This window comes from Triticum aestivum, chromosome 3A (genome assembly GCF_018294505.1).
Source record: "Triticum aestivum cultivar Chinese Spring chromosome 3A, IWGSC CS RefSeq v2.1, whole genome shotgun sequence".
In the NCBI taxonomy this organism is placed as follows: domain Eukaryota; kingdom Viridiplantae; phylum Streptophyta; class Magnoliopsida; order Poales; family Poaceae; genus Triticum; species Triticum aestivum.
Genome location: NC_057800.1, coordinates 750,513,520 through 750,531,987, shown reverse-complemented (window position 1 = coordinate 750,531,987; position 18,468 = coordinate 750,513,520). Strand labels below are relative to the sequence as shown.

At 38.8% G+C, this 18,468-nt stretch overlaps 1 protein-coding gene across 1 annotated transcript; it reads right to left on the bottom strand.

Annotated features, from left to right (window-relative positions):
* Positions 1-14,102: 14,102 nt before the first annotated feature.
* Positions 14,103-14,909, bottom strand: LOC123059717 (agamous-like MADS-box protein AGL61). Its single transcript, XM_044482208.1, has one exon. The coding sequence runs from the start codon at positions 14,883-14,885 to the stop codon at positions 14,103-14,105; it is 783 nt and encodes a 260-aa protein (XP_044338143.1). The 5' UTR covers positions 14,886-14,909.
* Between the last annotated feature and the right edge of the window lie 3,559 nt (positions 14,910-18,468).

Below are 18,468 nucleotides of genomic sequence, written 5' to 3'. Positions count from 1 at the left end.
CCAAAAATGCACGTCATACTGGCCGACCCACTCAACGGTGCTTGCGTGTAGCTTCAACAAACTCACACATGGAGGGCTACAGGAGACCGCGAGAGCTCCATCTCGATTATTAAGAGACATAAGGTCATCTCGACTTCAGAGTCGTCCGAGTGGGAGACTGTAGGAATTACATAGGAGCAGTTTTTGGAAGGTTCTATGAAACATGGGAGTTGATTTTAGGGACTCTCATTTGGTTTAGTTCATTTTTTTATTTTTTATTTTCTTGGTTTCTATTGGTTTGCCGCTTTCCTCTTTCATTTTTTCTTTTTTCTTCTTGTTTTTTCTCCTTTTCTCTTATTTTCTTTTTTCCTTTCTCTTTTTTCTCATTTATTTATTCTTCTTTTTCATTTTAAAATACACATTGACATTTTCTAAACCAATGTTTAACTTTTTTAATACATATAGAACAATTTTTAGATGCACATTAATTTTATAAATACATTGAACAATTGTCAAATAACATCGAATAATTTTAAATACACGGTGAATATGTTTAAAGCACATTGAAGATTTTGAGAATACATCATGATTTTTTTCAAATGTATGAGCTTTCTATTTAAATTTTGAAATTAATTTTTTAAAATTTCATGAATATAGAAACGTGGACATTTTTTTTACAATAACACAAACTAAGGTTTAGTCTCGTGAACAGTTTTAATGCACAGTGAACTTTTGAAAAAATAAGTATGTAACATGTGGAATAGCAGGAAAATACATACAACGAAACAAAGTGTTGCCACATGCTTAATAAAGTGTTCATGACAATTCAACATTTTTTAGACATTTGCAAAAAAGTTCTTGACACTAAGAAAAAATGGTACCATTCAACGAAAATTTCACATGCTTTGAAAAATGTTCTTGAAATGTAAAACAATTTGTTAGCATAATTTTTCAAAAATTCATGACATATAGAAGCGCTCATAACTATTAAAAATATATTCACAACATTTAAACATGTTTTCGCACAAATTTTTATAAATGTTCATCACATATGAAGAAAATCTTCGTGTAATTTTAAATAATGTTCTAACAATTTAAAAAATGTTCCCACATTTGAAAAAAAATAATACATTTTCGAAAAATTCTCAACAAAATTTGATGTTGTGTTCACCTTGTATTTACAAAATGTTCACCATGACGTGGACTAGGTCTTTATCGCTAGTAAGATAATCGGGTAGGGTATGGACATACCCATTGGCACAAAATCATAACCGTGACCTACCCACAACTAGTCGGATAATGTTTAGGCACTACCCATGGAAACAAAAATGTGGCCATACCCTACCCCTACGGGGTCAGGTACCCATGGGTAAAATTGCCATCCTTAACAGTTTGTTTGGTTTTTTTCAGCCATTTCTTATGTTCATTTATTTTTTAAAAATATGTGTTAATGAATTTTAAAAACAATGTTGACAGATGATTATAAAATGTTCATTATTTAATTTAATTTTCTGATTTTGAAAAAACTTCAAAAATAAAAATATTGTAAATTTCAAACTATTGTAGGATTTGAAAAATCTTCATGAAAGTTTTAAAAATAATAAAATAAAAAGAGCACCATAAGAAGAAAAATGAAAACCTAGGAAAAAGGAAAAATCAAAATTAAACTAGTAAAAATCACAAGTAAACACAAGGGGAATTCAAAAATCATAGAAGATCTTGTAGAACTTTCCCAGAGTCGGAGGAAAAAATAGGAAAGAAGTTGTAATGGGCTCACCTGAACTGGTGTACATGCCTACCGCCGGGGACGTTTATGTCTTGCTTCAATTGAAACCGACGAATGCCTGACCCACATCGCAAGGCTAGTTGGGCCATGCACAGCTAGTGCGACTTAGCTTCAATGCTACGTATGGTTTTGGGGTTTTGGTCTTTTATTTTTTATTTTCATATTTTATATATATTTGGAGTCGTGCTTTAAAAATATTTTATTGAAAACATATTTGTTATATTATTGTTATAGAAATCTTCTTCATGGTATAAAAAATGTTCGCGCAGCATGAGAAAGTGGTCCCAGTTTTTTCATAAAGTGTTCATGACACTTCAGCATTTGCAACCAAAATCATGACAGTAAATAAAATATGGTAACGTTCCATACCATTCCATACAAATTTTCACACATTTTTACAAATGTTCACAACATTTAAAACAAATGTTGGCATAATTTTTCAAGAATGTTCATGACATATAAAAAGTGTTCGTAACTATTAAAATATGTTCACAACACATAAATGTTCCTCCGTGCAATTGTTTTCTAAAATGCTTGTAACATTTTTAGAAAATCTTTGTGTAATTTTTAATGTTCATAATACTTAAAAAATGGTACACTTTTTTTTTAAATTTTTATGACATTTTTGGAAAAAGTTCAACAAAATTGTTAGTAATGTTCACCTTTAATTTACAAAATGCCGCAGCAGCCGATTCTGCCTTCTTTTTTGTGCTACAGTCTTGCGTACTTTCAAAAGTTCAGCCATCTATGGTGACTGTTGACCTGAATATTGGCGGGTGAAGTGGACCACTCTAAATGGCGTCATACAATGGTAAATCTTTCTGTCTCTTCTGAGCATATTCTGGCAACTGGCACCTGTAAGGAGCTTGTGTTTCTATAGTGCACAAAATAGTGAACATGCATTGAGTAGTTAACCCATTCAAAGCTTATCTCTCTGGTCTTAGCCCATTTTCTAGAACACTCTGGGCCCATCACATATCTGTCTCTTGGGCCCACCAAATAGTAGCTCAGGCAGCTTCATGTGCGTGTGTTAATTACATTCCCGCTAAAATGTTAATTAATTTTTTCTTAAAAAGTGTTAATGACATTTCTACCAATGATAATCATCCTTAACATTCGTTGAGCTGTCTTGAGATAATTTAACCCTATACTTAGCTAAGCATCGTTTCAATCTATGGTAGCTAGTTTTTAGGTGTTAATCACATATTTTATCCTTCATTTTCAATGGCCGCATTTATTAATGCATTTGTTTTCACCAGCCAATTCAAGATTAACTAGCATTTATATTTTTGGCTTCATATATTCATGTCAATATTTTCCATGTTTTTTCACATATATCTTACTTTAATATGCTTTGTAAACTTGGCAGGAGACAAACGACAAGAGAATAAGAACAGAAAAATGCATGCATGCATGAGGTGTCATCCAACATTGTTACTTGATAACCGTCATTGCTACTTCATAAGTATGTATCATGCTTTCCATAGAAAAGAGCATGTATCATGCTCCAAGTGAAATAGTAGGTCATGAAGATTCCAGTAATTCACATCGTAATGTGGACTATTATTAGCTACCTAGCAGCAAGTTAATCTCTTCCCTCAACATGTTGCCATTTATGACTGGCCATTTGATTGGAGGCTTGATGACTAATTTTGTCCAATAACACAAAGACAAATAAAATAAAATATGGCTAACTCGACATTCCTAAAAACTGGCATCAATTTTTTCTATTTCTGAAAAAGTCCGTTTTTACATTTTAACTATTTGATTGGCCTCCTTTTTGTCTTGCATTCATAGTTGCAATGTTGCCAGCAGAGAGAACCAAACAAATGAATGTATTTCATTAATCTCGAGCAACCAGTACAACACATATTACAAGCCATTAAAATCATAATTGTATTTTTTTCCAGCCATTTCTTATGTTCATTTATTTTAAAAAATACATGTTGCTGACTTTTATAAAAAATGTTCACAAATAATTAGAAAATATTCATTCATTTAATTTTATTTTTCTGATTTTCAAAGAACTTCAAAAATAAAAATATTGTAAATTTTGAAATAGTCTAGAAGTTCAAAAATCATCACAAAGTTTTAAAAAATATAAATAAAATAAACAGAGGATAATAAGAAGAAAAATGAAAACCTAGCAAAAAATAAAAATCAAAATAAAACATGTAAAAATCAAAATAAAACACAAGAAGAAAGCAAAAATCAGAGAATATCTTGTAGAACTTTTCCAGAATCGGAGGTAAAAATAGAAATATTAGGGTTAGCTAATATCGTTTCAATTTATGGTAGCTAGTTTTAGGTGTTAATCACATATTTTATCCTTCATTTTCAATGGTCGCATTTATTAATGCATTTATTTTTCACCATCCAATTCAAGATTAAGTAGCACGTATATATTTAGCTTCATATATCTCAAGTAATATTTTCCCATTTTTTTCACATATATCTTACTTTAATATGCTTTGTAAACTTGGCAAGAGACAAACGACAGGAGAATAAGAAAAGAAAAAAATGCATGCATCAATGAGTAGCTAGTTTAAACCACACCTACATGCATGAGGTGTCATCCAACATTGTTACTTGATAACCAACACTGCAACTTCATAAGTATGTATCATGCTTTCCATAGAAAAGAGCATGTATCATGCTCTGAAACAGTAGGTCATGAAGAATCCAGTAATTCACATCCTAATGTGGACTATTATTAGCTAGCTAGCAGCAAGTTAATCTCTTCCCTCAACACGCTGCAATTTACAATGTTGGATATGAAGCGTGTCCACGGGTTTTCCCACATGTTGAGCCTTTTAGAGATTCAGGCTGCATACCGATCATTCAAGGATATAGAAATTACAACACCAAGGTTTGTTAATATAATTTACCAACATCGACTATCGGACAGCGGCGTACAACACATCAACATCATGGGAAGGAGCGTCCATAGTCATTCCCCGAGGATGTAGCCAATGTTTGGTGATTTGGTTTTTGGAGGGTCGATATGCGGCTTCAACTTCTACAAGTTGTACCATAAGATAGGCTTGATGTTTGAAAGTCATGGATTATTGCTTTTAGAGGAGTTGAGCCGCGCGCTGGTTTAGTTCGTCATGAAATGATGTCTATGGATGTCAGGAAAGGTGAAAGTGGCGGAAAAGAGGTCGGTGAAGGAGTTGGGCACAATCGACATCAGAAAAAAGCTCAGAACAAATCAACTGTCCTCCTCCTCCTCCTCCTGCTTGGTAGCTTCTCATGGTGATCATGTTGCATATTGACAGCTCACTAACCTCAGCGGAGGGCATTTCTCCACGTCTTGGGCTTCAGAAGACTAGGCTCTGTTCACAAATGATGCCAAAGAAAATTTGTAAATATTCGAATGCAACATCCAAGTTTACACTGGTGGAAAAGAATGCGCTGAAGGAACAAAGAAATTACACAGATGGACTAGTACTCCAGTTTTGAGTTGTAGTACTAGTCATCTTTGAGGTGTGTTATTTAACGTTTTCTGACGACTTAATTAAATCTACTCTCTAGTGCAGTGGTAAGTAGCAAGTAAGATAACAAAGTAGTAGGACTACATGAAAATATACACTGTGCCTACTACCGCTTAGAACGGAACGAAGGGCGGCATGGTGGCTACCGCCTTGGCGATTTCCGGCGATGGTCCGGTGACTGGCGTGACGCCGGTTCTTCATCTCCCCTTCCCTTGCTGATCTCCCCTCTCGCCCTTTGTTCCCTATTCCCCTTCTCGTTGGTTTCCCTCTGCTGTTCCTCTCTTCCTCTTCCCGTCTTGCCCCATCCAGATCCCTTTCTCCCGCTTTTTGCTGCTGAGTCTTGGGCTCCATCAGGTTCTTTGATGCGTCCTCCTACCTAGGTTTCCCCTTCTTTCTTGCCTCATCCTCTCAGTCCTCCCTCTCTGATGCCTGCTTCTCTCTAGGTCTCATCCCTCCTAGATCCCATCCCCGCCTCCTCGTTCCAGCCTGATTCAGGGCGTCGCTGGCCCTCCGGGCCGGATCCAGTTTCTCCTCGCCCCCCATATTATCGCTCCAATTGCTGTCCCCTCCCCGATTTTCTACTTCTTTGTGTAGCACCTCCTTTCTCGCAAAAAATAGAAAAAATAAAAAAAATAAAAAGAATATAAGTGTAGCACCTCCTCGCACTAGTGGCATCCCAGTTTCATACGACGTTCAAGTTCAAGAGACTACGAATATCAATCGGGTAGCGACGTATAACCCTATTGCGCCTCGGGCGCTATGAGGGCCATTGCTTGGAATTGCCGAGGTATGGGTCGGGGACTCGGCAATGATCGTATGCTTTTCTTGGCCAACTTGATTCGTTCCACTAAAGCGCAGGTAACTTTTGTCTCAGAAATCAAGTTTTCCAAAGTCCGTTCTGTTGATCTGATTAATAGGTTTGATGTTACTAATGCCTTTGTAGTTCCCTCTAGAGGTGCTTCGGGAGGTCTCTGGCTTATGTGGACTGATGATCTGAACATTACTGTTCATAGTGCTACCTTCCACTATATATTAGCTAATGTAGTTCATCCTGCTTCTGGGGTTCAATTTTGTTTGATTTGTATTTATGGAGACCCGTACCACAAGCAAACTAGTGCCATTTGGAGTCAGATTTCCACTTTTGTGTATGATAATCTGGGTATGCCCATGATGTGTATGGGTGATCTTAATGACATCTTGTATGATACCGATGGTTGTAATGGTAATGTGAATTACTTTCGTATCAATGCTTTTCTCTCCCTTGTTAAAAATTGTGGTTTTTTTGACATAGGTTTTAGTGGTCCAGCGTACACTTGGCGAGGTAACCAACACACTTCTAAACCTATTTACCGTCGTCTTGATCGTTCTTTGGTTAATGCCGAGTGGTGCATGCATTACCCTAATACTAAAGTCCTCAATTTGCCTATTATTCTCAGTGATCATGATCCCATTTTAGTGTCTACAGAAGGAAATTTTGTTAAGCCTAAGCAAGCTTTCAAATTTGAAAATTGGTGGTTGATGGAAAAGGACTTTGCCAGTTTTGCTAAATCTGCTTGGAACAATTGTTCTCTAACCTCTTTTGCTGCCAAGACTTCTTCTTTGGCAGGTTCTCTCAAAGTGTGGTGCAGGAAAAAAAGTATCTACAATCAGATCTTTTGGAGCTACAAGGGAAGATTAATTAGCTACAACAACTACCATCACAGCAGCAGGACCATGCATTGGAGGCTGATCTCACTGTCAGGTATGAACAGACTCTCTCTAAGCTGAATCAGTTTTATAAACAACACAGTAAGAAGAACTGGGCTGGGGCTGGTGATCGCAATACTAAATTTTTTCACCAAGCTGTTGTTAAGCGTAGAAAACGTAATACTATTTGCTCCATCAAAGATGAGACTAACATTCTTCATTTCAAACCTTCTGCTATCACCCACACGTTTGTCAATTATTTTCGTTATATCTTCTCTTCTTCGAACAATAATAGTGATAGACCTTATGTGTCCACCCAATGGCCGAATGATCCTTCGGACCCAACCTATGCTCTTCCTGATAAACATGAGGTTTTGCAAATTCTTAAAGATATGAAGTTAAATGCTTCTCTAGGGCCAGATGGTTTTAATGTTGAATTTTACCCGGCTGCTTGGGATTGGATAGGAGATGAGATTACCCAGCTTCAGCTTGTTATCAACTTTTATCTTACTGCTGTTCTGCCTCCTCACATTAATGATACCAACATTGCTCTTATTCCTAAGAAGTTGGTTCCTCAAGTCCCTATGGATTATCGTCCAATTAGCCTTTGTAATGTTGTTTATAAAATTATTGCTAAATCGCTTGCTAATAGGATCAAGCCTCTCCTGCCTGATTATATAGATCCTTCTCAGCAAGCTTTCATTGAGGGTAGAAGAATTAGTGATAATATCATCATTGCCCAAGAGATTACTCACTCTTTCTCCTTGAAATTCTGGAAACATAATGCTTTCATGCTTAAAATAGATCTTGCTAAAGCCTTTGATCGTCTTTAATGGAGTTTTATTGTTTCTGCTCTTTCTCGAAAAGGGTTGTATGGTCATTTCATAAATTTAGTTCATGCTTGCATCTCCTCGCCTACGTTTTCTGTTGTCATTAATGGGTAGCCTTCTAAAAAATTTAACAATTCTAGGGGTATTTGTCAAGGTTGTCCTATGTCTCCTTATTTATTTGTTATTGCTATCAATGAACTCTCCATTGCCCTTAATGACGCTCTTGCTGCTCATCAATTACAGGGTATCTCTCTTGGACCAAATTGCCCCTCCATTCACTCTCTTTTATTTGCGGATGACTTATTTTTTTGTGGACAAGCCACTTTGCAAGAAGCTCACACTATGGATAATCTTATAAACCAATTTTGTGCTATTTCTGGTCAAACTCCAAACTGGTCTAAATCTGCTATTCTTTTCAGCTCTCATGTTTCTCCTATTGCTATGCAAGACATGAAGCAGATTTTCCCTGTTTCTTCTTTGGATGCAAATTTTACTCATCTTGGTCATCCGTTGATTCTTCCTGCTAAAAACAGAGTTCTTGTTTATAATTTTGTTCTGGACAAATTCTTGCAAAAATTGCCTTCTTATAAAGCCAACTTGCTTTCTCATGCTGCCCGTCTTGAGCTGATTCGTTCGGTTTTCTCGGCCATTCCTGTCTACTATATGGCTAATATCTTGTTCACTAAGAAATTGATTGCTAAGCTTACAACTATTATTAGGAATTTTTGGTGGACAGGTGTTCGACAAAATGACTCTACAAAGAGTCTTTGTCTTAGAGCATGGAAAGACATTTGCAACTCCAAAGATGAAGGAGGTCTAGGTGTTAGGAACTTGAAGGCCATCAATGAAAGTCTGATTTTATCTGCTGCTTGGAGGTTAGCTAAAGACCCTTCTTCTCATTTGTTTCTTGTGCTTAAAGCTAAATATTTTCCTAATGCTTCCATTTGGACTGCCACTACTACTCCTCCTAAATCTACTTTCTAGGCTTCCATTCTTAAAATGTTACCTACGCTTAAAACTCATTCATTCTATCAAATAACGCAAGGTAACATTTCTATTTGGAGCACTCCTTGGTGTAATAATTGGAGTTCCATTCATGAGCATCGCATTCCTCAACATGCTGGTTTTGTGTACCCGGCCTTGGTTAAGGATCTTTGGCTTCCAGGTCAAAGGATTTGGAATCAAACTCTCATTTTCTCGATTTTTCAGCAACCTTTGGCTTCCATTATTGTTCATACTGATATTGTTGATGACGAAATTCCAGATTTTTTGTGTTGGGATCTTACTCCAAATGGTATTTGTTCCTCCAAATCTGCTTATAAATTGTGTTTACAAGATATTCATGCTAATCCTAGACATGCCCCTACTGTTGTACCTTTGGATTTGAAAAATCTGCTTACAATATTTTGGACACAAAAGAATTTGCTTCCCAGGGTGCAAACTTTTGCATGGAGACTTTTAAGAAAAGCTTTGCCTACGGGTATGCGAGCTGGTCGTTTCTCGATTCATATTTCTCAAATGTGTTGTCGATGTGGTCAACCGGAGGATGAGTTTCATCTATTTTTCCTTTGTCACTTTGCTCGTGCGGCCTGGTTTTCTTCTCCCTGGTTTCTCAAAGCTGATGTTTTAACCCAAGTCCATACTACAATGCATTCAGTGCTTATTGCTTTCCTTCAAAGGAATCACCCACATGGCTCCATCCCGAATATCCTAAATTTTTTGTGGAGCCTTTGGAAAGCAAGAAATGATTTTCTTTTTGATAGAAACAAAGCTCTTCCTTATCAAGTTAGCATTGCGGCTGGTGCTTTAAATTTGGAGCCTCATGATGTTCTTTCTGGTCTTTCTATCAAGAATCAACAGGTTCAACACATTCCTGCTAGCAATCAACTCCCCTTGCCAGGTAATTCTCTCAGGTCTGATCTTTTAGTTGTTGGTCCAAAAATTTACTCTAATGCAGCTTTCAGAACAAAAAAAGTTCCTGGCCTTCCTCCAGGTGATGTGGCTACAGGTGTTGGTATCTATATTTCTCTCCCCTCGGAGCAGGGAGAAATTAATATTCAAATTCAGGCCTCCGCTTCCTCTACATCCACTCCTTTGCAGGCTGAATCTATTGCTCTTGCTTCTGCTGCTAATATAGCCTCTCGGCTCAATATTATGCATGCTACTTTTCTGAATGACTGTCTTACTCTTGCTAAATGTGCTGCTTTGGCCAACACCTTAGATCCCTCTATTCCTTGGAATATCAGAAAGGATCTTGCCATTTTTTCAAACATTCTGTAGCTCTTAATCCTAAAGTGTTTCATATTGCTAGAGAAGTTAATGGAGTTGCCCATAACCTTGCTCACCAGGTTTTCACAGCGAATAGGGATACTCAGATTTGTTGCTTTGCTCGTAATCACTCTTCTAATTCCTGCAATGTTGTATCCCTTCTTTCTAATTTCCAAATTCCTGGTATTAAGATTCACATAGTGCATTGTTACTAGCTATTTGCTTCTTTGTTCTTCTCTGTTCAAGATACTCTGCTTCATTTGTTCTTGTAGTATTTCAGTTGCAGGAATGGACTTCTTCAGGCGCAAGGAGACTTGTTGGTGAATCTGCAGACTAAGCCAATGATTTTGGAGCTCGGCTAGACTCTTCTTCAGAACTTGATGGAAGCTATTGGAGCCCAATTTCACTCTGATGTTGTTGGTCCAGTTGCTCTTGCTGTTGTTTCCATGGTGTATCTTTGCACTTTGAGTAGCAGAAGGGCAGTTCATGTCATCTTCTTCTTTAGGCTTCCTTCTTATGTTTAGTCATGTGGTTCATCTGAAGGGATTCTGCTCCCTTCCTGTCTTCTCCGACTTCTATTCAGCTCTTCTTTCTCAGATTCTGTAGTCTAATTCTCTCTTTCTTGCAAGCAGTTTCTATAATCATGATGTACACTGAATTTGAGCTGAATATATTGGCACCTGTTTGTGCCTCTCTTTGTTCAAAAAAAAAGATTGTGCATGTAACACGTGTCTGCTGTAACGCATGAAAAAAGACCATCTTTAGCTAATTACATATCTACTCCCTCCGTCCCATAATACAAGAGCGTTTTTTTACACTACACTAGTGTCAAAAACGCTCTTATATTTTGAGACAGAGGGAGTAGCTAGCAAGAGCAATCGATCCAGCTCGGTTAATAATATATCTGGAAGGGAAAGACGTCTGAATTTGTTATAGGGAAGGAAAGTGACGCGCACATACCTTTATAACGGGCATGAGAATGAAAACAATTGAAGCCACGTACAAGAGTAGGCTCGTAGAATTAAGTTCCTCCCTGCAAGACAACAGAATAATCAAGAGTCAGGATATACCTTTTTTTAGAAGGAAGAGTCAAGATATACCAAAATACCGCACCCTAGAAGTATACACACAACACCCGGTAAATATACCAACAAAGACAAATCCTAGAAGCTTCAATTTTTTATCTACATATTTTGCTCATGAATAGTATATCGCATCCATTCATAATGTGTCATCCACAAGAATGCGGAGAAAAACTAATTACCCCTCAGACGATAGAAGAATTACTTACAACAAAGTCTTCAAGGCTCTTGCAGCAGTGGCTCCAATGCACAGGATGAATCCAAACAGATGAGAGCTAGGCTTGCCCTGTAAATTTGGCTCTCATAGACTGCAAGAATAGCAACATTTTGCTAACTACAAAAGATACATTCAAGTTATAATCTACTAAATGTAGTACTACTACCATCATCCCACAATTCGTTGACCTAGTGTGTCAAACTGAAAATTACGACAGCTACACTACGCAACATCCATCGCAAGGGGATTAACCTAATAATGCCACAATTAACATCATAAGGTCTAATGGATAAATATAAAATCTTCCTTGTCAAGAGTATTCAAGCTATATATCATTACCATCCACAAGTAATATCTTGAGATTCAAAACCAAAAGTTTTCCACCTCCAATCTTAGCCATTAAGATAGGCTTTGAGATTTCAATGATTCTCACATGAAAGATAATAATTGAAACATAAAGAGAGCATCATAAAACATGTGACAAACACATTTAAGTCTAATATACTTCCTATGGTTAGGCATTTTATAGGCAAACAAATTATTAAGACAAGAAATATCTAGTATATGCAAGGGAGAAGAATAAAACATTGACAATCTCAACATAACGAGAGGTAATTTAGTAACATGAAAATTTCTATAGCCATATTTTCCCCTCTCATAATAAATACATGTAGAATCACAATCAAATTCAACAATATAGCTATCATATAAAATTTTCTCTTCATGATCCACATGCAAAAAGTCTCATAATTTTCTAAGATAGTGGGATTAACATAAACTAAAGTCACGACCTCACCAAATCCACTTTTATCAAAAATTTCATAAGATTGAACACTCTCCAAACATGTGGTATTCTTTTTACCTAAAATTGACACTCTTCCAAACCCACTTTCAATATTGCAAACATTATTATCAATAACATATTTATTATGAGCCTTAAATAAATTTTCAAGATCGTAAGAAGCATCACCACAATCGTGATGATTACTACCTGGTTGGACTTTCTTGGAAATTGCTCTTTCTATTATAGTGGTTGGACTTTACTACTTGTATGTTTATTTAAATTAATGGCCCCAATCGCTAAAATTGATTTGATTTTTTTCATCTCTCATGCTGTTGTGAAGCTTCTTATTCTTGCCACTAAAAGGGTTCATGATGTTCTTTCACACCTGTTTCTTCTATATCCGTTGTACTCACTATTTTGTGCACTGGAGAAACACAAGTTCCTTACAAGTGTCAGTTGCCAGAATATGCTCAGTAGAGACAGAAAGATTTACCATTGTATGACGCCATTCAGAGTGGTCCACTTCACCCGCCATTGTTCAGGTCAACAGTCACCATAGATGGCCGAGCATTTGAAAGTCCGCAAGACTGTAGCACCAAAAAGAAAGCATAATTGGCTGCTGCAGCATTTCATAAATAGAAGGCAAACATTACTTACAATTTTGTTGAACTTTTAATTTCTGGTAGCTCATTACTTAGGTGTTAACCACATTTCTAAGCCTTGTTTTCCCTGGCCGCATGAATCAATGCATTTATTTTTCACCAGCCAATATTCAAGATTAATTAGGAAGCCTATGTTCAGCGTGGTACTTCCCAAATATTTTTTCCCCTTTTTGTTTGGGTGAGTGTTTTCACAGATATCTTACTTTACTATTATTTCTGTACTGGGAAGATTTTTAGATGATGGAGCACACAACCTTGCTAAGAGATAGAGACGACAAGAGAACAAGAAAAATATAGTCATGCATCAATGCGTAGCTAAATTAAACACACATATGCATGCATGAGGTGTCATCCAGCATTGTTACGTCGTATCCAGCATTAGCATTGGTACTTCATAAGTGTGTATATATCATCCTCCAAATGAAATGGCAGCTCATGAATAATCCAGTAATTTGTATCCTAATGTGCACTGTTACTAGCTTGCAGCACGTTAAAGTCTTTCCTCAACGCACTGCCATTTACCACTGGCCATTATGTTGATCGAGGGCCTTGATGAAAAATTATGTCCAACTGAGATTAACTTGACATTACTGCAAATGAGGCATCACATTTTGTTATCTATTTTTGAAAGTAAAACTTTATTTCTCCTTAACTATTTGCTTGGCTTCGTTTGTCCCTTAACCTTTTTATTTCATTGGGGCTGTACCTTCAATTTTGTTGGGCATACTTATTTCATAAAACAATTCCTACCCTTGTGTCTATCAACTAGTTTGCTCAGTGCGAACCAACCTGTGGTTGGATGGTTAGAGGGACAGTGGTATTCTCAGCACATCAGAGTTCAAGTCCCGGTGCTCGCATTATTCTTGAATTCATTTTAGGATTTCCGGTAATGTGCTTTCAGTGGGAGGAGACGTTTGTACTGTGTTGAAAAAAAACTAGTTTGCTCAGTTTTGTGTAGACTGTCCAGAAATTGGGATGAACATAACACGTGTGTTATGCATTATCTGTTGCCAAAACTAATTAAGGCCATTTTCATTGTGCAAATCTTACAGATCCACCATCTTAACAAGCTTATAACGAGTACTGATTGACAGAAAACATTCTTGCATGCATCTTTGCAATGTTGCCAGCAGAGATAAGCAAACAAGGGCTTTTATTTCATTAATCTCGAGTACCGAGACAAATCACAATTGAAGGACCCAGTATGTTGCGTTGCACAACGCAACGACAATAAAAGTGAAAAAAAAAACAAAACAAGATTGCATATGCATCATGCATCCAGATAGATGGATCATTCATCTTCTTTCCACTTCCTCAGTAGGGGAATCCGCCGTGCTGCACCATGTCCATTCCTGGCGCGAACCCCGGCGGGGGCGGCGGAGGCATCGCCAGGAGCATTTGCTGTATCTCCATCCCGGCGTTGGTGCTGGTGCCACCCAACTCGAAGGTACCGCCCCCGGCGAGCTGTTGCTGCTGTTGGTGCAGTGGGGGCGCCTGGAGCATGCGGCTGGCGCTCCTGGAGCGGCCGACGTTCAGCGCCTCCTGGAGCACCTGGTTGGCACGCTCCGAGACGGCGGCCTGCACCTCGACCAGCGCGGCGGCGAAGGCCATCAGCTCCTCCTCCCCCATGTCGCGCAGGTCGGCGTCGAGCCACGCCGCCATCTGGTTGCCCGCGGCGCGCTCCTTTGCCATGGCCTCCTCGGCGCGCTCCTTGCGCGCCTTCTCGGCCTCCAGCTGCGTGCGCAGCTCGCCGTACTGCCGGTTCAGCTCCGCCAGGTTGCGGTCACCAGCGGCGCCTAGGCCCGCGCCGGCCACCACCACCCCGGGATGCTGCGCCGCGGAGGGGACGAAGCGGTCGAGGATGGCCTCGACGGAGGGGTGGCCGAAGGAGAAGGCCTTGCCTGCGGGGGAGAAGACGACGGCAGCAACCTCGGCGCCGCACAGCACGGCCAGCTCGCTCGCCTTCTTGAACAGCCCCGCCCGGCGCTTGGAGAAGCACACCTGCCGCGCCTCCTCGCTCTCGATCTTCCGGATCTCGATCTTCTGCCGCCCCATGCTTGCCCTCCGCCGCGGCGCCGTTGCCGTTGCCGTTGCCATGCCAGAGACTAGAGACTGCGTGGAGGTAGGAACGTGTGCGGCTACTACTCGAGGATCGGTGTTTATATAGCAGCGGAGAGATCAAGACGAGGAGGAATTGCCCCTGTACATGACAACTCATCATCGCCGATGCAATTTTTATCACTCTTCTCTGCCCATGAGTTGTCACGCGCGCGAAAAGATCTGAGCAGGGTTCATTATTTCCATTGAAGTTTTGATGGAATTTTGGGTTTTTCTTGACACGAATCTTGGAGGTAATATTTGTTTTAACCTCGGAATTTGGATGTGTACGATAGGACATGAGCTCAATGCATGGTTAGTTTGTTCCTCACCTCAGGTCTCTGGTCACGCTTGCTATTGAATTAAGACACGCTGAGTTGTGACGGGTATGATAAGATATGAGAAAGGTTCAGTATTTCAAAAATAAAAAAGTCTGAACTTTTGTTATTTTCAGTTGGTATCGAAACATTTGTAACCTGGAACACGCGTGACAACTTGGCGTATACAGTGTTCATTCAGTAGTAGAGAGACAAGCACATGAGATGAGTGATGCCAATGCATTGCCTCTGATGTGTACGTAACTGAAATCATTGTAAGTTCGAAGTTACATACTATATTCGTATTAAATTTAAACTAAATTTGAATTATATCAAAATTTATTGTCATGTCAGTGAACTTTGATTGAATAATTCAACATCAATTGTCCAAATCTCAAAAATTCGGTTATTTAGTGTGGCATTCCAAAAAAATTTTGTTTCCGAAATTTAAACTTTTCAAATGAGCTCATGGCAACTCCTGTCAGAAGAGTCGAGATGATGGCGATGAGTTGTCATGTGTCCAATCTAGAAAGACTTTGATGGAATCATAATCAATTAATTACCCATTAGCCATTAGCTAGCTCAATTGCAATTACTGCCCCATTACCATTAATCCACTAGCAAATACTAGCTATATATATGCATGCCAATAAAGTTCGAGGGTGTGATGAGTTGTCAGCTGGTACGAGAGGGTGCATGAATCTCACCTCGTGCATAGCTAGATTTCTAGTGGATTAACATCAATGGGTGGTAATTCCTACCGACTATCGAGCTAGCTAATGGCCAATGGCTAATAGTAATTGATTAATGGATTATAATCTCACCAAGCTTCCTAAACTGGACAACTCAAGACTTACCTTCATCATCTCAACTTCCCCTATGCATATATGCACAGACGCCCCAAGCTCCTTAGAGACATACCTGAGCAACTTTCGCCAAATTTGTGTCTCCAAGAGAGCGAGTGGACCTGACATAATCATCATACGGATGAGATTTATTCTCATGTGTACAAAGATCTTGCTAGTTGAATAACGACAATTAACAAGGTTACAACTGTGATTATGTTAGCGTCTTTGATAAAGGGCGCATTGATTAAGGCAAATGTAGCATCAACCAGATACGAAACATGATAAGCAACACCTGGCCTCTGCATAACTAAGACACACAACCAAACACCAGCAGCCTTACAAAAGGAAATAAAAACCCTACATATCAGCAACAACAGAGTCATACTGGACCAACACTATGCCTACTTCGAAGGTTTTGGTAGACCGATATAAGATTATGGTGCCAGCCATGTTCAGTAAAACCTCCCTGGTCACCAGCTCCAACTGCATACACAATGCCTTAAACAACGGTTGGTATTCTGTTTGGTATAGTGTAGACAATGTACAAAGAGAGTACGTACAACGGAAAGTAACCTACAAACGAGAAGCATCTTTGAAAGTAAAAACCAAATCAGTTTTACATAGCCAAAGCAACCATAATAAGGCATACAATCCCAGCCTTATTAGCATTTTGAACCTATTTGAAACATCATCCAACGAATGACCAAAAATATTTGCAACACTTTGGGAGGATACAAATTGGACGCTATTTGGATTACTGACAACGTAGAACACCCAAACTTGCTCTTCAAAAAGGGTGTTTGACTGTCTCATCGTGATTACGATAGCTACACGTCTTGCTTCCTTGCCAATTGCGACCGACAAGGTTTTCTTTGGTTAGCACAACTCTCTTTCGAATATACCACATGGAAATTTTAAATTTGAGAGGAAACTTCGATTTTTAAATTTTCTTGTTATTATCCACTGGGACATCTAAATGCGTGAGCACACGATACATAGAGACTATTGTGAATGACCCAGATGTAGTCAGATTCCAACGAAACATATTGTGTTCTTGCGTCAGGTTAATCCAATCCAATCGGGATACAAGATATTGCCATGACATAAGATGGAGGCCAATCAAATTACTCCTGAAAGAAATATCAGGCGGAAATGAACTGAGCACCTGGACAAGAGTATCATTCTTATCATGAATAATGTAGTAAAAAGGTGCATATTATTCTCGGAGGCTGTCATTGCCTGACCACTTCTTCTCCCAGAAAGGAATCTCCGATGCATCTTAATTTTACAGCAAATGATACAAAACGGAAAAGATGTTTCTTTGCCGCCATTTGTGAGCCACTAGGTTTCCAATAAGCCTGAGGCACAATTTGTTGGCCTACCAAAAAGGTTTTCCAAACGCCATCTCCAGGAAGTTGTTTGAACAACCATTTACTAAGTAAGGCATCATTCTTGACCTACAGGTCAAGAATGCCAACACCACCTTGTTCTTTCGGCGTAAAAACCATGCTCCATTTGGCCAGCCTATACATTTTCTTTTCACTATCTCCTTGCCAAAATAATATGGATCTAAAATAATTCAGCTTTTGTAAGACCCATTTTGGGAGTCGGGAAAAAGAAAGCATATAGAGAACCATATTTATGAAGACATAATTGATCAAGACAAGTCTTCCTCCTAAAGAGAGCAATTTTCCTTTCGAACTACTCAACCATTTTCCTAACCACACCTCTACATCTTTTCACCCCGCATTAGTGAGCACCGATAATGATTTAGAATTCCCAAATATTTAATCGGAAAATGGCCTTGCGCACAACCAAACAAGTCAGTGTAATCAGCTGCTGCCTCACTGACCTCTCCAAAGCAGAACTATTCACTTTTATGGAAGTTAAGATCAATAACAAACATTTAGTCGGACGTTGAAAGCAAGAATTCGAGGTTTCGAGTCTTATCCATAACATGAATCGTATCATCAACATATTGCATAATAGAGAGGCCACCATCCACAAGGTGTGGCACAACTCTCGCAATCTAACCTTCCTGCTTCGTGCGATTATTTAAAGTTGCAAACATGCCAGCAACAATGTTAAATTACATTGGAGACATGGGATCACCCTGAAGTAGTTATTTTTTTCAAAGTAATGACCTACATCATCATTGACTTTGACAATTTGCTTGGATATCTCGATAAAGCCACCTCCTCAATGACTTATTTGGCAATTTGCTTGGGTCGACATCGACATGCTCCTGGAGCTTTGGACATGTATCATCACCCTTTATACCAATTCTCATTCTCTGCCTTCTTGCCTCTCCACTGATGAAATCTTTGCTTCTTTCTTTTCCATTGACAAGAAATTTGTTCTAAATCATGATGGCTTTGGGCAATATTTCTCCTGATCCTTCTTGAACATTGTTGTGTC